This window comes from Canis lupus, chromosome 8, assembly GCF_048164855.1.
Source record: "Canis lupus baileyi chromosome 8, mCanLup2.hap1, whole genome shotgun sequence".
NCBI classification, from domain to species: Eukaryota; Metazoa; Chordata; class Mammalia; order Carnivora; family Canidae; genus Canis; species Canis lupus.
This window is the reverse complement of record NC_132845.1, coordinates 36,855,701-36,875,176: the sequence shown is the minus strand read 5'-3', so window position 1 is coordinate 36,875,176 and position 19,476 is coordinate 36,855,701. Positions and strand designations below refer to the sequence as shown.

General features: G+C 43.6%; 1 protein-coding gene and 1 pseudogene across 1 annotated transcript; one reads left to right on the top strand and one right to left on the bottom strand.

Moving 5' to 3' along the window:
• The first annotated feature begins 569 nt into the window (after positions 1-569).
• On the top strand, positions 570-10,858 carry LOC140638166 (pepsin B). Its single transcript, XM_072834986.1, has 9 exons — positions 570-729; positions 1,293-1,449; positions 2,805-2,922; positions 3,423-3,541; positions 4,230-4,429; positions 5,772-5,894; positions 9,170-9,317; positions 10,228-10,326; positions 10,554-10,858. The coding sequence occupies exons 1-9, from the start codon at positions 674-676 to the stop codon at positions 10,704-10,706; spliced, it is 1,173 nt and encodes a 390-aa protein (XP_072691087.1). The 5' UTR covers positions 570-673; the 3' UTR covers positions 10,707-10,858.
• LOC140637717 (mitochondrial transcription rescue factor 1 pseudogene) lies at positions 8,257-9,051 on the bottom strand (annotated as a pseudogene).
• Positions 10,859-19,476: the final 8,618 nt, after the last annotated feature.

The following is a 19,476-nucleotide window of genomic DNA, read 5'->3' as shown; positions in this document are numbered from 1 at the left end:
GATTATGTATCAGTCATTAGGCAGGATGCCGACTTTGCAGGACCATTTCCGAAATTTCTTTGTACTTCCAGAGCTTAGTGCAGAAGTGAGCACTAAGCACTAAGATGGAGTAGACTTTCCATCAACGTTGGCTAATTGAGAACTAAGAAACAGAAAATACAGATCAGAGTGCCATGGGCTATGAGAATCACAGCAGAAGACTATAGATGAGTCTGATGAGAGGAACAGGAAGGAAAAGGGGAATCAGAAGTGGAGAGTCTACTGTAAATCTCCAGAAAGCACATGGACTTTGGAGCCAAAGAACAGATTGTTCTGGCAGAAGTTGCCAGCACCCATTTCCCAGTAGATGTGGGCACCAGGATCCTTCGTCCCCAGTGCATTTCACATTTGTTATCATATCGTTTGGATTCCATCAGCAAAGCCACTAATCACTTTTTAAATTGACTGCAGAGTGGACATTAAAGGCCAAGGTGTTTGCCAGAAGGAAAAACAAACAGAACCCATGGATGTGTAGGAGCACAAGCTGGTACAAGGCTAAGAAGCCCACATGCCAACAGGGGGAAAGTGCAGGGAGATCAGGGTATAAAAGAGAGACTCAATCTCCCTCTGTCTGTTCCAACTCTTGGGTGTGCCACTGTGTCCTGTGTGTCTGTGGGCCACAGAAATCAGCACCATGAAGATCCTGGTCTTGGTTTTGGTTTGCCTACACCTCTCAGAGGGTGTGGAAAGGTGTGTATAGGGATTCAGCTTTACAGTGATATTCAGCCCCAAGGCAGCATCAGAAGCTGGGGAAGAGCAAAGGCCTTCCCCTGCAGATCTCATGGAAAAGCGGGCAGATTGTGTCTTGGTACATGAACCCCAAAACCACAGGGACCAAAGACTTAAAATGGATGATGATGATGATGATGATGATGAGTATGTAGGTGTGTGTGTGGTGTGTGTGTATGTTTTTAAAGGTACGTTGGTGTTTTGTTGGCTAAGAAAGAGGGATACAGGGCTCATGTCTCAAGTTTATAGGAGGGACTTTGGATAAACAGAAATTTATTCCTTGGAAACAATATGCAAGCAGGAAACCCCATATATACCTTGTAGTGGATTTTCAGGCTAGGAATGCTGCTGGAAATGCTGGAGTGACTGCAGTGGTCAGAACTCACTAAAATCCAGGAGGATTTCTTATAAGAGGCTCTTCTAAGAGGACTAGGGAGGTTTGGAAACTCCAGATCAGGTCATTGAAGGGATTGCTATAATGGAAAAGGTGAAGCTCACTCCTTTTGTTTGCCTATTCTCCACAGAATTATCCTGAAGAAAGGCAAGTCCATCCGCCAGGTGATGGAAGAGCGGGGTGTCCTAGAGACATTCCTGAGGAACCACCCAAAGGTTGACCCAGCTGCCAAGTATCTTTTCAATAATGATGCTGTTGCTTATGAGCCCTTCACCAACTACCTGGATGTAAGTGGAGGGGGAGGTAATGTCCATAACCTTTGGCTAATAAGCACTCTTGATACTATTTAGACCTCCCATTAGTCTGATTTTGGTCTTTTTACTAAACCTATGTCTCACCTTCCTATGGAAAGTATCTGGATAATTTTGAGTTGGTACCACTTGACACTATAGTATTTCCTTTCCTTCCTTCTTTCCTCTCAAATTTTTTTTTTTTAATTTTTATTTATTTATGATAGTCACAGAGAGAGAGAGAGAGGCAGAGACGTAGGCAGAGGGAGAAGCAGGCTCCATGCACCAGGAGCCTGATGTGGGATTCGATCCTGGGTCTCCAGGATCGCGCCCTGGGCCAAAGGCAGGCGCCAAACCGCTGCGCCACCCAGGGATCCCCCTTCTTTCCTCTCATTACTGGCTCACTCTCTAAAGCTCTCTTTATATGGTTAAGAGATTCACAGTGACATATTCAAGTCAGTTGAGAGGGCCAGGAAGGAAGTCCAAGTGATGAGCTGCAGGGGAAAGAAGGAGAGCACGTGCAAAGCTGCCAGGCAAAATCTCCAGTGGCCCCAGCTGCTATATATCTTCTCTTTTGGAAACATACACTGGTACTCAGAGCAAGTATTTGAACATTCTTTAGGCTGCAGTGTCTGCTCAGGGCATCTCATCATACTGGTGTCCTGTAGGCTGTCTTTAGTGAGGTGTTACATGCGTGTCAGATCTAGAAGCCACCCTAGGGATTTCCTACTTGGACTTCCCCTTTCTTATAGATGTGTAGGAAGAGGCAGGTAAGTGACGTGGCTGGCCCGAATTCACTTAGAACTGAAACTGTGTCTCAGTGAAGTTACCTTTTTGCTTTCCATGCTACGTCTCATTCTAGGTTTCCTGGGGCCTTAGCTACTGCGTGACCAGAAGGAGAAGAATGGTGGGGAAATATCTAACACTGGAAGAGAAAGAGGGGTGTGTGTGTGTGTGTGTGTGTGTGTGTGTGTGAGAGAGAGAGAGAGAGAGAGAGAAATGGGGAGGATGGATGGACACTGGGAGTGAAGAAAAAAGTGATTGCTTCTCCAACTTTGCATGTTCTGGCACAGAATGATAAATCCATGGAGGTATTACGTGATACAATGTACAAAAAGCTTTGGAAGTGATATCGTCTTGCCAGACTCAGCTAGTCACAGGCTTGTAATTAGGGACAAAAATCGGAAATATTGAATATAGCTCCAGATAGGAAGGAGACCTTGTGGAAGGAGAAGTTATTAACTCCCCCAAGGAAGTGATTTGGACAAATGTTGCTTCTAGTGAGTCAACCTCTCCCTATTCAAGACAAGACTTGGCAGCTGAATGAGAGTGACAATCTTTTGTCTTTGCAGTCCTACTACTTTGGAGAGATCAGCATTGGGACACCACCACAAAATTTCCTGATCCTCTTTGATACAGGCTCCTCCAACCTGTGGGTGCCCTCCACCTACTGCCAGAGCCAGGCCTGCTGTGAGTATACCACCATCACCACCCACCCACAGATAGGAGAAGAGGGTGGGGCAAAGTCAGAATTGATCACAAACTCAGCATCAAAGTCCCAAGTTCCCAGTGCATACCCTTGATATCATCCTCCTTAAATTCAGACCATCTGGAAATCTTGCCTTGGTCTAGATTTCACAAGTACTACAGTTCTGGAGAGAGACAGCAGAAATAGACCAAAGCTTCCATTCCTTTCTACATTGTTCCCTTTCCTCAGCTTTCTCCTATTGGCCCCAATTCCTGGCACTTTTGTGTTGAGCAATCCCTTAGGAAATGGAAGGAATTAGGGCAGCATCTGTTTCCCAAGGGGACAGTCTTTTCGGGGCCACAGATTGTCTCCAGCATAAAGGATCTGAGGCTGAGGCCCAATCTCAGGCTTGGTCTGATGGTCTTAGGCCATCAAAGATAGATGTCCTCCAAGTTTTTTGGAAAGTGTATTGACATTAACATTCCATTCTAATCTTACACAGCCAATCACAACAGGTTCAACCCCAGCAGATCCTCCACCTACCAAAGCAGCGAGCAAACCTATACACTGGCCTATGGTTTTGGGAGCCTGACTGTGCTCCTGGGATATGACACTGTGACTGTAAGTGCTGTTCTCATACTTCTGTGGGTCTGCTCTTTGATTCCCCTTTTCTAGAGCCTTCATCTATCAGAGAGTCTCATGATTACTAAATAGGTACAAATTCCCAGAAGCTAATTGTGGGAAAGGATGCCAAAGGCCATCTAATTAAACCTTTCTCCCAAAACAAAAATTGCCACCTCTCCCCCAAGCAGTCCTGATCGCAGCAGACTCTACATTGTGCTTCCCTGTGACTGTGTTCCGTGTTCTTAACGTGCCCTCTGCAGCCACATGGAGTACATCTGCTTTCTTTTCCACATGATTTCACTCTAGGTATTTGAAGACTTTCCTTTCAGTATTTTCTTTTCTTTACATCAATCACCCACAGTTTCTATGTCATTTGTGCAGGTGGATTGTTCAATATAAAACCCGCCACTGTCCTTTCACTGTCCATGGAAGTGGAAACTAACTGCACAACACTTCCTCAATACTTGCACTCTTCTTTCCAAGACACACATCATTGAATGATGCTCTTGTTCTTTCATTTTACATACCCTACCTCATGATTGTGCTAATTGTGAAAGAAGCCAACCTCCTCTCCCAAAAAAGGGTCCTCTCCCAATAAAGGGTCTTAATTCCATTCTCTGGGCACCTACGTCTGGGAAGGATTTGCCCCCCTGAATTGTCAATCTTTTCTTTCTGATTGTCCCAGGTTCAGAACATTGTCATCCATAACCAGCTATTTGGCATGAGTGAGAATGAACCCAACTACCCATTTTACTATTCATATTTTGATGGTATCCTGGGAATGGCCTACTCCAACCTGGCAGTAGATAATGGCCCAACAGTCCTGCAGAACATGATGCAGCAGGGCCAGCTCACCCAGCCCATCTTCAGTTTCTATTTCTCTCCGTAAGTACCCTTGCCCTGGGTAGTTTTCAGCAAATGAGGTGCTGTGTGTGCCTTCAGGGCTGAGGTCTCAAAGTTTCCTGATACAATGAGTATAGGTTGCTCTATGAAATTCATGCATCTCTGAAATTTTATTATTTCATTTTGGAGGGAATTTTACTTTAAATACACTAGAAGTATTTTAAATTCAGGCCATAAACCATAAGATGATTCTTTTCTTTAAAATGAACTATAGTGTCTCAGATTTTGATGAATAAATTTAAAGTTATTTCATTAGCTTTGTACAATTGTAGAGCTATAAAACAAGCCTGGTGATAACTTGCTAGGAAAGAGAACAACAATGCAACGATATTGCAATATATGTCTGACTTTCCAAAGTGTTCTCATAGTAATAACGTCAAATAACATCTCAAAAATTCTGTTGGATTCTTTTTGCCAGAAAAGAAATTCAGGCTCAAACATGTGATCTATGTCAAGGTCACCCACTAACTCAATGTAGATATGAAGCCATGACTCAAATGCAAATATCTTGGTCACAAATCCAGTACTCTTCCTACTCTAGTAGCCTTGAGCTTTCATGGCAAACTTTACTCACTGAATCTTTTTTCCTGAACAACAATCCTCAGGGTGCTTGGTCCAAATGTCTTTCTTCAGTGAGTGGCAGGCCCAGAGTAGGGGAGAGAAGAGACCCAAATCCTTTTAATACTGTCTACTTATGAACTTTAAAAAAAACATTTGTTTATTTATTAGAGAGAGAGCATGAGCGCAGCGGGGCAGAGGGAGAGGGAGAAGCAGACTCCTCATGGAGCAGGGAACCTGATGCAGGGTTCAATTCCAGGATACCAGGTTTGTGACCAGAACCCCAAAGGCAGACATTTAACGAACTGAGCCAGCCAGGCACTGTGTCTAGTTACCAACATGAGCACGACAGGAGTATCCTCTTGACTGCACACTAGATCTCATTCTCTCTCTCTCTCTCTCTGTCAGGCCCCATCCCAGGTGCTCCCTGAGGTATTTCTTCTTGTTCTCACTCTGACCCCAGGAGAGTTTCTCTGGAATGCTTTGATAGTTTGTTTTCACAGGCCTAGTTTCCAATTCCATCTCCTCTTTTATGGGAATAGTCTGTGTTTCCAGTTCTCTGATATTCTGGGTGTTCCTCTGAGCAGCCTCTTCTCCCTTGTGCCTTGAGCCTGGTAGAGTCTGAGAGCAGGTCAGAGGATGATACCCCTTGTGCTGTGGTTCCTCTGTGTCTGAAAGACAGAGGGATAGTTAAAGCGGAGGGAGGAGCTGCCTGAAACTATGTGAGTTATGGGAAGAACTTGTGCTCTTCTCCTTTTCTCCCCAGCCAACCAACCTATGAGTATGGTGGAGAGCTCATCCTGGGAGGTGTGGACACACAGTTTTATTCTGGTGAGATCGTCTGGGCTCCAGTCACTCGGGAAATGTACTGGCAGGTTGCCATCGATGAGTAAGTACAGAGGAAAATTCCTATGGATTGTGGATACCCCTAGGGTGTTCCTCCAGTGTGACAATATTTCCTGTTCTTGCATTGGCACAAACTTCATAAAGAATCAGCAAATCCTCATGCTCATTATTCCAGGAGCTCAGTAGACTCTGGCATCTAGCTCTAGACTAAACTTTTTGACTTGTCATTGAGCCTTGTCATGCCAGCAGGTTGGTCATTCCTAGACTTCTGTGAACCCATGTCTTTGTTCCCTGAAGCTTCATTATCTCAAGTAGCACAATCTTTATCAAGTCCTTCATAAGTAAGAGTAATAGCTGTCATCGATGTTTTCTATGTGCCAGATACTGTGCTAAATATTTTATATATATTATTGTATGTGTATTTCACTGCAGCACTATAAGGTGGTCAGTAGTATATTTCATTGCACAGATAAAGAAATCAGGGCTCAGAGGTTAAGTAACTTATCCAAAGTCATACATTTCACAAATTTCCAAATTTGAGCCCAGGGATATCTGATCCATAGCTCAGGACTATGACTCAGTTACTTCTACACTCCAGGCCTTCAGGAAATCTCCATCACTGCCAATTAAAGATACACTTCTTTGGCCTATACTCAAGACCATATATAACAGCAGGGCACTTCCTACGGGTACAGCCTTCCCACCACTTCCTGATGTGCAGCACAGACTTCACCATGTCCTTGCACCTTGCCATGACTCTCTTGCTGCTTCTCTTTTGACTATATCACCTGAAGTGCCCCCCTCATGTCCTGGGTGCATCCTTCTGAGCCCAGATGAAGTCCTCTCCCCCTCGAAAAGGTCTCTTAGGGGCCCAATCTCTCTTTCAGTCCCATAGTATTACTGGCGTGTATCCCAACTTGTATCTCCTCATTTCAGGGTAGCCACAGGGACACCAGCCCAATGTGCATGAATAGACAGGGAGATAAGCAGTTGAATATCTGGCAAGTAGTTTTCTGTGCCTGGAATAGAGGGGTCTTGTCACTTGGACCAATGGCACTCACCCTTTAAGCATCTCTTCTCTGAAAAATCCTTGTCTGACCGACTACTTCTCACACCCATAGTAGATCAAGTCCCTCTTCTCTGGCCTCCTTATTTTTTTCATGGCACTCACCAGGACTACAATTAAGTACCATTTGTGTGTTTCTGTTAGGTTTGTGGTGTCTATCTTGTTCACCATTATATCCAAGTGCCTTGATTCACCAACCGTGCTCAAAATATAAATGGAGTGAAGAGGAAGGGTAGAGCTGCAGAAAAAGCTGAATGAGGAATCAGGAACTGAATCACATAGGACTAGATTATGGAGATCATCAGCTGCTGTCCTATCGTGTTGTGCCTCATGTACGGTGTTATCTCATGTCATTAGAATGCAGTCTTTGAACACAGTGAATACAATTTACTCCTCTTTATATCATCATAATTCTTGTAAGAGTGCCTTTTACATAGTAGATGGCCAATGTGTATTTATTAAGTGATTACCAGTGCTAGTTACATTTGGCACTATGTTCTGGGCCTCATATAGGCAGAGTAAAGAGGATAAGACACAGTCCCTACCTCCCCAGTGCTTTCAGTCAGAGCTGGAGGGGTTACCAGAGCAAAACTGAGAATATTACTCCAATAGTCACAAAGACACAGAATTATTACATGGAATACAGTGTCAAGATATAGCCTGGATTTTTGGAAGTGGCATATTTTCAGAGCTGTAGGGTTGGACATTGGGGTGAATGTCAGACTTATTTATGGCAAAAGTGCCTGACCCTCTCTTTAAAAAAAAAGATTGAAAGATGAATGGATAAAGAAGATGTGGTTTATGTATACAATGGAATATTACTCAGCCATTAGAAATGACAAATACCCACCATTTGCTTCAACGTGGATGGAACTGGAGGGTATTATGCTGAGTGAAGTGAGTCAATTGGAGAAGGACAAACATATGGTCTCACTCATTTGGGGAATATAAATAATAGTGAAAGGGAATAAAGGGGAAAGGAGAAAAAATAAGTGGGAAATGTCAGAAAGGGAGACAGAACATGAAAGACTCCTAACTCAGGGAAACGAACTATGGGTGGTGGAAGGAGAGGTGGGCGGGGGGTGGGGGTGACTGGGTGATGGGCACTGAGGTGGGCACTTGATGGAATGAGCACTGGGTGTTATTCTATATGTTGGCAAATTGAACACCAATAAAAAATAAATTTATTAAAAAATAAATAAAATAAAAAATAAAATAAAATAAAAATAAAGATTGAATGATTTCAGAGAGAGAGAGAGAGAGCAGGGTTAAGGGGCAGAGGGTGAAGAGAATCCCATGCAGACTCCACACTGAGCATGGAGCCTGATGCAGGGCTCAATTTCCTTTTTTTTTTTTTTTTTTGAAAGCACAAACAAGGCCAGTTTATTTTACACAGACTCCCGAGGTAGTTAATGTGGGAAACAGCAGGCTAGTCATTAAAACCCTCTCTGGGGTTAGTTCATTCAGCACACATCTCATTCACGCTCACGAGGCCAAAACGAGGTCAAAATGAGCACAAATCAAGCCCTGGAGAAGAATCCAGGCCATGGGCAGTGTCTCCAAGCTCTGGATCCCAATTTCCCTAAAACAGCTCAGCAGATTCCAGTGAAGGTAAGAGAACTTTATTTTGATAAAAATGTCCTCTTGAAGCCGGCCCTTTCTCCCATCACTAGAAAGCAGCCTTATCTGTAAAAAGCAATCCATTTATTTAGACATACTCTTTTTAGGCAACTTTTTAACTTTTTCCACCGGTGTAGGACCACTCTGTACTTTTCACTTTCCGTTTTCTCCTCCAACACTTTTTTCAGAAGAACTCTCATGACGTCTCTGTTTCAGCTTCTTTATACTCTCCAATTAGAAGATCCAATGTATCTCTCACTTTTACCGTTCTGCTTTTCTTCCATAATTTTTCCCCATTCAGCCTGAGTTCACCTTTGTAGAATGCATCTTCTACTTTGTTTCTTCCAACATCTAGGCCTGTCTTTAAGATAACATCATACCGGAAAGACTGCACTACTTTTTCCAGGTCTTTATAGTCTTTGACCACACTGGGGTCATCCTCGAGCTCCTCTTCCTGCTCACTCATCTCATGATCACTCTCTTCATCAGAGTCCTCTTCCTCTTCGGCCAAGGCTCAATTTCCTGACCCTGAGGTCATGACCCAGACTAAAACCAGTCAGTCTCTTAACTGACTGTGTCACCCAGTTATCCCTAGAAACACCTGACTCTTTTTGTATTGGTGTTCCCCTCAGGTTTCTCATCGGTAACCAGGCCACTGGCTTGTGCTCTCAGGGCTGTCAAGGCATCGTGGATACAGGAACCTTCCCACTGACTGTTCCTCAGCAGTACTTGGACTCCTTTGTGAAGGCAACAGGAGCCCAGCAAGATCAAAGTGGCAATGTGAGTACCCAGAAGAAAGGTTCCTCGCACATCCAGGCAGCCTCAGCATAGGAGCCTGAGTGGAATGAGTTCATGAGAGACAAGAGGAAGAAATGGTAGAGAACTGTCCCCCTGGTCAGATATAACAGGTGGGGAACACCATGTTCTTTCAATCATGAACCCTCAACGCAAGAATGGGTATGGGGAGGGAATAATACCAACTCCATACCATAAGTATGGGCTGAATGGTTGTCAAGAGGGGTGACTATTCCTGGGCAAGCCTTACGAACACATCTCACCTTGATGTGGCCACTGTCATTTGACTATATGCAACAGAGCCAGGCATATTCCATTTGTCCATTCCACTTGGGTTTTTTTCTTGTCTAGGAGTTCTCCTTTGGCTTTTACTCTGTGCAGCCTCCTGTGCCTACCCCAGATCCCTTTATATACACTTCTGTAGTTTGCTCCTCCTGCATGCAAGAGTCTAGTATAGTCAGAGTAAATCTTGATTCTTCAGTGTGTGTGTGTGTGTGTGTGTGTGTGTGTGTGTGTGTAGTATATTGACAGGTACACACAAGTGTGGGTATGAATTTTCAAAAGCACAGTTCCACAGGGTGTGCCCATGCTTCTCTGTAAGTGGTACATTCTGGCAGTAGAATCCTGTGATCTGAAAAGAGTCTAACTCATTATGGCCATAAAAGTACAACCAAGATCTTGGAATCTTGGAGCTGAGATGTGTTCAAGGAGGCCCAGGAAAGCGGAAGCACCTGGTCAGTGTTGTGCCTGTGAATTGGGCTTTGCCTTCCATGCTCTCAACCAACGTCTGCTGGAAGGTCAGGAAGATGGCTTCACTGGGAAAGGGGAACTCAGGACCTTTGTCTGGGCCCTCAGTCCCCTGCCACTCTACAGTTCTGCTTATCTTCTCTCTCAGTTTGTGGTCAACTGCAACTCCATACAGAGCATGCCCACCATCACCTTTGTCATCAGCGGGTCACCTTTACCTCTGCCTCCATCTACCTATGTTCTTAATGTATGTATACACCCCAGGCTCCATGAATATGGGATTGGATGACCCAAAATGCCATTCTGTGTCCCAGCTCACATCTGGGCACCTATGGGAAGTCATCAGTGGCAGGGCTGAGGGTGAACAAGAGGCCAGAGACCCTATAGGTGTCATGGAATATAGGGTGGGAAGTTCCTGTGGGGAAAGGCCTTTCCATTTACCTGGTTATATCCTCATGTTCTTTGTATTTTTAGAACAATGGCTACTGCACACTCGGGATTGAAGTCACCTACCTGCCCTCTCCCAATGGGCAGCCTCTGTGGATTCTGGGAGATGTCTTCCTCAGGGAATATTACACAGTCTTTGATATGGCTGCCAACAGAGTGGGTTTTGCCCTCTCTTCCTAGACTAGCAAAAGGTAGCTGTCTCCATCCTTCCAGCAGGACTCTGGGGTTGCCCTACTGTTTCTCTGGTCTGACAGAAGCATTTTGGACTATCTGACCCTTCTGTGCACTAGTCTTTTTTTTCCTGCAACTAATAAATTAAGAATCTCCAAAAATCCTTGCTGTTCCTTCCAAATGTCTTGTGTTCTGTTTATAGTAGTTTCTTCTAAATTGAGTTAGCAATAGCTCTTTGGGAGAATCTGTGAATTGACCAATGGGAAAGGACATGGAGCAAAGGTTTCTGAGTGAGGACGCACAGCACAGACATTAAGGACACAGTAGTACCTACATGAGGTACTCTTGTAGAGGTGACCAGTCCTCCCAGCACTGGCACTTCCAAGACAATTTTCACTCCGTTCTTAGAAAAGAATGTGAAACAGAGTAGTCTCTAACTCAAGAATATTAAAGAAGAAAAAAGTAACCTTAGAGAATGTTTCAAACTGGCTCTCTGAGGAAACAGATCAGAAAATGGTAGTTTTTCTTGAAGGGAGTAGCACATTTTTAATGAATAGTTTCTGGTATTTTCACAGGCCCCATTCCTCCCTGCTTAATACAGATGGTCTCAAGCTGTTCGCATATACAATTCACCCGCCTGGTCCTGAAAGTTTTTGAGTTTTGAAACCCAGTCTCATTTTACAGTATAAGAAGGAGAGGCACAGACCTGTTATCATACAGGTAGTGTTAAAATCAGATCCAAAACTGTGCATTAAACATTTTTTTAATTCTGTTGTTATATAATAAACTCTGCTACATGTTAGCCATGGGGGCACACAATTACAAATGAGGCATGGCGTTGGCACACTAGGAATTTTCTAGCAAGTACAACATATTGCTCTTGAGCATGTTTCCTGTCTGAAGTAAGCCCAGTAGCTGAACTCACATTCCATAATAGGTTATGAACAATCATCTGCAGTGGTTTCTTCTAATGCAGTAATGCTGCCTTTATGGAGTTAAAAACTGGTATCGCTCTGGAGTTCAAACTTGTTTCAAGAAATGTAATTAGAAGGACATACCTGGAAAGAAAGATGCAAAGAATTCTCAACCCAGATGTGTGCGGGTGGTGGTGATGGATGGAGGTATCCATTTTTCTACACTGTTGGCATCATTCCCCTCCACCAACCCATAATGAAGTTGATCTTAAGGAGTTGGGTAATGTCTGCACTTTGGCCATTCCTTTTTCTTTCCGTTGTGTTTCTTTTTATGCGAGATATGGCCTTTTTTTGGTCAGAGAGAAGGGAGCTCAGTTCAGCCCCAATTCACCTGCATTCTCATCCCTGCCCTGTCAGCCACTGTTCCTGCCGCAGTATCACCTCTATTCATGCTCTGGTGGTCGGCTGCAACTATAGAGTGCAAAGATCTTGAGATGGAGATATGATTGCTAGAAACTCTCATGAGTAAGCTGAAATTCATCAGCAGGGACTGTCCTCAGCCACTGGAGCAACATAAGGTATTGGTAAAGCCAAAGCTAGAAATTCTCTGCTCCTGGATTCTAGAAACTAGCAACCAAGAGCAGCTCTCCACAGCTTATGGTCTATTCCACCTTGTCTATCATTGTAGGATGGGGACAAGATTTATTAATGTGTGATTGTTTCCCACCTTCCCACTCTGTCCCCATCACACTAATAAAGATCTTGTCTGTCTGATTCCTGTTTCTTATTTATGTTATATGTATACAGACTGAGGGACTGGAGAAGGAAAGAGAGAGAGAGAGAGAGAAAGAGAGAGGCCACTAGGTCAAAAAAGGTAAAAAGAGGAGGAGTAAATGAGATTTTTAAAAAGCTGGAAGGGCACTTGATGGGGATGAGCACTGGGTGTTATTCTATATGTTGGCAAATTGAACACCAATAAAAAATAAATTTATAAAAAAAGAGCTGGAAGGCAACAGGGAAGAAAGAAAGAATAGAAATTATAGGTGGGGGAGACGAAAATAGAAACTTAGAATTTGGAATTTCTTGGGGGAGATGTTCCACACCAACATATCTGGGGGAGCATGTAGGAGGAAGATTTTGAGAAAAGTTGCATATACTTAAAAATTAGGATGTTTTTTAAAAATTGAGAGATTGATTTAGAGGACATGAGTAGAGGGAGGGATGAAGGGAGATGGAGAGAATTTCAGGCAGATTTTCCCCTGAGCACAGAGCCCGTGAGGGGCTTATCCAAGACCCTGAGATCATGGCCTGAGCTAAAATTAAGAGTCAGATGGACACTCAACTGACTGAGCCACCCTAGACCCCACAGATTAGAGACTTTTTAATGTTCTGCAAGAGACAAAAAAGATTGGAATTCCTTTTAAATTATTTTTGGCAGATATAATGTGTTTTTTTTAAAATTTATTTATGATAGTCACAGAGAGAGAGAGAGAGAGAGAGAGAGGCAGAGACACAGGCAGAGGGAGAAGCAGGCCCCATGCGCACCTGGGAGCCCGACGTGGGACTCGATCCCGGGTCTCCAGGATCACGCCCTGGGCCAAAGGCAGGCGCCAAACCGCTGCGCCACCCAGGGATCCCCTATAATGTGGTTTTTAAATGTAATTCATGCAGAAAGTGGCCACATGGACCCTAGTCTATGTTTGGGTTACACTTGTAAAAGTATTCTAGAGCTTTTATTTCTTATGTCATCACTACTTATGAAATATCATTCATTTGTTCATAAAGTATTTATTGAAATGTCTTTGTGTAAGTAAAATCTTCCCTGGTCCTTGACATCTTTTTGCATCTCCTCTGCCTACCCTCTCAACAGCTATGAGAGGTAATTACTGCTCCTTTCCTCCTCCCACAGCACTTTGTACCTCTGACATTGCACTACACAATGCACTGTATTTTACTCATCGCACATCTGTCTCCCCAACTCAATTATGATCTAGAGGAGAGAGACTTTATTATTCTCTTTAAGTCCCCAGATCTGACATGTCTTCTGACAACAAGTGCTTAGCAATTATATACCACCAAATTCATGATGATACAAGTGACATAAGTGCTGTTACAGTGAATGGTGCCCGAGAGTGGCAGGAAAGAGGAAGGTATCACAAAGGAAAGCATGCTAGATTTCATCTTGAACTATATGCAGGAGGGACTCACTGAGTAGAAAAAGTTAGAAAAGGGATCTCATGCAGAAATCAGCATAAGAACAGCAAAGAGGCTGGAGAATTTGTGTAAACAGCGAGTGGCAGGATATCTCAACTGGCTGGACACAAGGCACCTGAGAGGATAGCAGGAAATGAGGCATCCAAGGTGGGTTGTGGCCAGATGGGAAGGGTCTTGCTAAATGTCTGGACTTGATTCTCCAGTCAAGGGGCCCCATAACGGGTTTTAGCGGAGGAGAGACCTACGATATTTGAGGTAGAGGGCTCTGCTGGCAGGGCTCCTCTGCTGTTGACCAGCCCTCCGCTGGGCTCCCCCAGAAACTCAACTCCAGATAGATGAATAGCCTTTGTTCCCTGTGGAGCATCTGCTCTAGAACTCTGGACATTTTCCTAGGTTCATAATCATAGCTGAAAGACCTAAATAGAAATGAAAGACCCCTGTGTATCTGACCCAGATATGATATCAGAATTCAAAGAGTGAGGTTCTCTGTGGATTGCTAGAAAGTACTAAAGGAACAAAATACAACATTTCAAAGACCTAGAGGTGTGTTCCAGCAATTCAGGCATCCCCTGAATAGATCTAGACTTGGGCTCTGCTTCTGTAGCTTCTGGACCAGTAGAAGAGGTTACTTCAATTCCTGCTGTATCCCCAGTCCCTGCCATTGTGCCTGACACATGGTTGGAACTCAATTTATATGATAAGTGACAAGTGACATAGATGAAGGATTGGGAGATATGGATATTTTTTAATATTTTATTTGAGAGAGGAGAGGCAAGATGGCGGAAGAGTAGGGTCTCCAAATCACCTGTCCCCACCAAATTACCTAGATAACCTTCAAATTATCCTGAAAAATCTATGAATTCAGCCTGAGATTTAAGGAGAGAACAGCTGGAATGCAGCTTGGAGCAGCTTGGAGGGGCTCCAGCAGTGGATCCGTGGAGAGGGGGCTGCTGCGCCGGCCTGGGAGCAGCTCGGAGGGGCTCGGGCAGAGGAAGAGGCTCTGTGTGGAGGGGGCTGTGCGGCTGCGTGAGCAGCTTGGATGGGCTCGGGCTGCGGCTCCCTGGAGGGGACTGTGCCGCCGGAGCCGAATCCAGCGGCGCAGGCTGGGAGCAATGGGCGCCGGGACACAGCCCAGGATCCGGCCTCCCTCCAGGACAGGCAGAGGCCAGGAGGGCACAGGACAGCAAGATGCTCCTGCCCCGAGCTGAGCAGATCAGCGGCCCAGCCCCGGAGCCTCCAGGTCCTGCTGACGAAGAGCTCTGTAGTTACTGCGGGAGCTGACTCCAGGGCTGGAGAGCTGGCCGCCGCCACTGTGGTTGTTCCTCCTGGGGCCTCACAGGGTAAACAACCCCCACTGAGCCCTGCACCAGGCAGGGGGCAGAGCAGCTCTCCCAAGTGCTAACACCTGAAAATCAGCACAACAGGCCCCTCCCCCAGAAGACCAACTAGACGGACAAGTTCCAGGGGAAGTCAAGGGACTTAAAGTATGCAGAATCAGAAGATACTCCCCCGTGTTTTTCTTTTTTTTTTTATTTGTTCGCTTCCCCCACCCATTTTTTTCCTTTCTTTTTTTTTTCTTTTTTTTCTTCCCTTTTTCTTTTTTCTTTTTCTCTTTCCATTCCTTCCTTCTCTCCTCTCTTTTTCCCTTTTCCCAATACAACTTGTTTTTGGCCACTCTGCACTGAGCAAAATGACTAGAAGGAAAACCTCACCTCAAAAGAAAGAATCAGAAACAGTCCTCTCTCCCACACAGTTACAAAATCTGGATTACAATTCAATGTCAGAAAGCCAATTCAGAAGCACTATCATACAGCTACTGGTGGCTCTAGAAAAAGGCATAAAGGACTCAAGAGACTTCATGACTGCAGAATTTAGATCCAATCAGGCAGAAATTAAAAATCAATTGAATGAGATGCAATCCAAACTAGAAGTCCTAACAATGAGGGTTAACGAGATGGAAGAACGAGTGAGTGACATATAAGACAAGTTGATGGCAAATAGGGAAACTGAGGAAAAAAGAGACAAACAATTAAAAGACCATGAAGATAGATTAAGGGAAATAAACGACAGCCTGAGGAAGAAAAACCTACGTGTAATTGGGGTTCCTGAGGGCGCCAAAAGGGCCAGAGGGCCAGAATATGTATTTGAACAAATCCTAGCTGAAAACTTTCCTAATCTGGGAAGGGAAATAAGCATTCAGATCCAGGAAATAGAGAGAACCCCCGCCCAAAATCAATAAAAACCGTTCAACACCTCGACATTTAATAGTGAAGCTTGAAAATTCCAATGATAAGAGAAGATCCTTAAAGCAGCAAGAGACAAGAAATCCCTGACTTTATGGGGAGGAGTATTAGGATAACAGCAGACCTCTCCACAGAGACCTGGCAGGCCAGAAAGGGCTGGCAGGATATACTCAGGGTCCTAAATGAGAAGAACATGCAGCCAAGAATACTTTATCCAGCAAGGCTCTCATTCAGAATGGAAGGAGAGATAAAGAGCTTCCAAGACAGGCAGGAACTGAAAGAATATGTGACCTCCAAACCAGCTCTGCAAGAAATTGTAAGGGGGACTCTTAAAATTCCCCTTTAAGAAGAAGTTCAGTGGAACAATCCACAAAAACAAGGACTGAGTAGATATCATGGTGACACTAAACTCATATCTCTCAATAGTAACTCTGAACGTGAACGGGCTTAATGACCCCATCAAAAAGCACAGGGTTTCAGACTGGATAAAAAAGCAGGACCCATCTATTTGCTGTCTACAAGAGACTCATTTTAGACAGAAGGACACCTACAGCCTGAAAATAAAAGGTTGGAGAACCATTTACCATTCGAATGGTCCTCAAAAGAAAGCAGGGGTAGCCGTCCTTATATCAGATAAACTAAAATTTACCCCGAAGACTGTAGTGAGAGATGAAGAGGGACACTATATCATACTTAAAGGATCTATCCAACAAGAGAACTTAACAATCCTCAATGTATATGCCACGAATGTGGGAGCTGCCAAATACATCAATCAATTAAAACCAAAGTGAAGAAATACTTAGATAAAAATACACTTATACTTGGTGACTTCAATCTAACTCTTTCTATACTCGATAGGTCTTCTAAGCACAACACCTCCAAAGAAACGAGAGCTTTAAATGATACACTGGACCAGATGGATTTCACAGATATCTACAGAACTTTACATCCAAACTCAACTGAATACACATTCTTCTCAAGTGCACATGGAACTTTCTCCAGAATAGGCCACGTACTGGGTCACAAATCAGGTCTGAACCAATACCAAAAGATTGGGATTGTCCCCTGCATATACTCAGACCATAATGCCTTGAAATTAGAACTAAATCACAACAAGAAGTTTGGACGGATCTCAAACACGTGGAGGTTAAGGACCATCCTGCTAAAAGATGAAAGGGCCAACCAGGAAATTAAGGAAGAATCAAAAAGATTCATGGAAACTAATGAGAATGAAGATACAACCATTCAAAATCTTTGGGATGCAGCAAAAGCAGTCCTAAGGGGGAAATACATCGCAATACAAGCATCCATTCAAAAACTGGAAAGAACTCAAATACGAAAGCTAACCTTACACATAAAGGAGCTAGAGAAAAAACAGCAAATAGATCCTACACCCAGCAGAAGAAGAGAGTTAATAAAGATTCAAGCAGAACTGGGCAGCCCCGGTGGCACAGCGGTTTAGCGCTGCCTGCAGCCCAGGGCGTGATCCTGGAGACCCTGGATCGAGTCCCACGTCGGGCTCCCTGCATAGAGCCCGCTTCTCCCTCTGCCTGTGTCTCTGTCTCTCTCTCTGTCTCTATGAATGAATAAATGAAATATTTAAAAAAAAAGATTCGAGCAGAACTCAACGAAATCGAGACCAGAAGAACTGTGGAACAGATCAACAAAACCAGGAGTTGGTTCTTTGAAAGAATTAATAAGATAGATAAACCATTAGCCAGCCTTATTAAAAAGAAGAGAGAGAAGACTCAAATTAATAAAATCATGAATGAGAAAGGAGAGATCACTACCAACACCAAAAACACAAACAATTTTAAAAACATATTATGAACAGCTATACGCCAATAAATTAGGCAATCTAGAAGAAATGGACATATTCCTGGAAAGCCACAAACTACCAAAACTGGAACAGGAAGAAACAAAAAACCTGAACAGGCCAATAACCAGGGAGGAAATTGAAGCAGTCATCCAAAACCTCCCAAGACACAAAAGTCCAGGGCCAGATGGCTTCTCAGGGGAATTCTATCAAACGTTTTAAGAAGAAACCATACCTATTCTACTAAAGCTGTTTGGAAAGATAGAAAGAGATGGAGTACTTCCAAATTCTTTTATGAGGCCAGTATCAACTTAATTCCAAAACCAGACAAAGACCCCACCAAAAAGGAGAATTACAGACCAATATCCCTGATGAACATGGATGCAAAAATTCTCAACAAGACACTAGCCAATAGGATCCAACGGTACATTAAAAAAATTATTCACCATGACCAAGTAGGATTTATCCCCGGGACACAAGGCTGGTTCAACACTTGTAAAACAATCAATGTGATTCATCATATCAGCAAGAGAAAAACCAAGAACCATATGATCCTCTCAATAGATGCAGAGAAAGCATTTGACAAAATACAGCATCCATTCCTGATCAAAACTCTTCAGAGTGTAGGGATAGAGGGAACATTCCTCAACATCTTAAAAGCCATCTACGAAAAGCCCACAGCAAATATCATTCTCAATGGGGAAGCACTGGGAGCCTTTCCCCTAAGATCAGGAACAAGACAGGGATGTCCACTCTCACCACTGCTATTCAACATAGTACTGGAAGTCCTAGCCTCAGCAATCAGACAACAAAAAGACATTAAAGGCATTCAAATTGGCAAAGCAGAAGTCAAACTCTCCCTCTTCGCCGATGACATGATACTCTACATAGAAAACCCAAAAGCCTTCACCCCAAGATTGCTAGAACTCATAAAGCAATTTGGTAGCATGGGAGGGTACAAAATCAATGCCCAGAAGTCAGTGGCATTTCTATACACTAACAATGAGACTGAAGAAAGAGAAATTAAGGAGTCGATCCCATTTACAATTGCACCCAAAAGCATAAGAAACCTAACCAAAGAGGTAAAGGATCTATACCCTAAAAACTATAGAACACTTCTGAAAGAAATTGAGGAAGACACAAAGAGATGGGAAAATATTCCATGCTCATGGATTGGCAGAATTAATATTGTGAAAACGTCAATGTTACCCAGGGCAATTTACATGTTTAATGCAATCCCTATCAAAATACCATGGACTTTCTTCAGAGAGTTAGAACAAATCATCTTAAGATTTGTGTAGAATCAGAAAAGACCCCGAATAGCCAGGGGAATTTTAAAAAATAAAACCATATCTGGGGGCATCACAATGCCAGATTTCAGGTTGTACTACAAAGCTGTGGTCATCAAGACAGTGTGGTACTGGCACAAAACAGACACATAGATCAATGGAGCAGAATAGAGAATCCAGAAGTGGACCCTCAACTTTATGGTCAACTAATATTCGATAAAGGAGGGAAGACTATCCACTGTAAGAAAGACAGCCTCTTCAATAAATGGTGCTGGGAAAATTGGACATCCACATGCAGAAGAA

Excerpts from the sequence above, each read along its gene's own strand:
- LOC140638166 (XM_072834986.1), top strand. The coding sequence starts at position 674 with ATGAAGATCCTGGTCTTGGTTTTGGTTTGCCTACACCTCTCAGAGGGT. Across the intron at positions 3,542-4,229 it reads TGGGATATGACACTGTGACT|GTTCAGAACATTGTCATCCA; the intron begins GTAAGTGCTGTT and ends TGATTGTCCCAG. Across the intron at positions 10,327-10,553 it reads CATCTACCTATGTTCTTAAT|AACAATGGCTACTGCACACT; the intron begins GTATGTATACAC and ends TTGTATTTTTAG.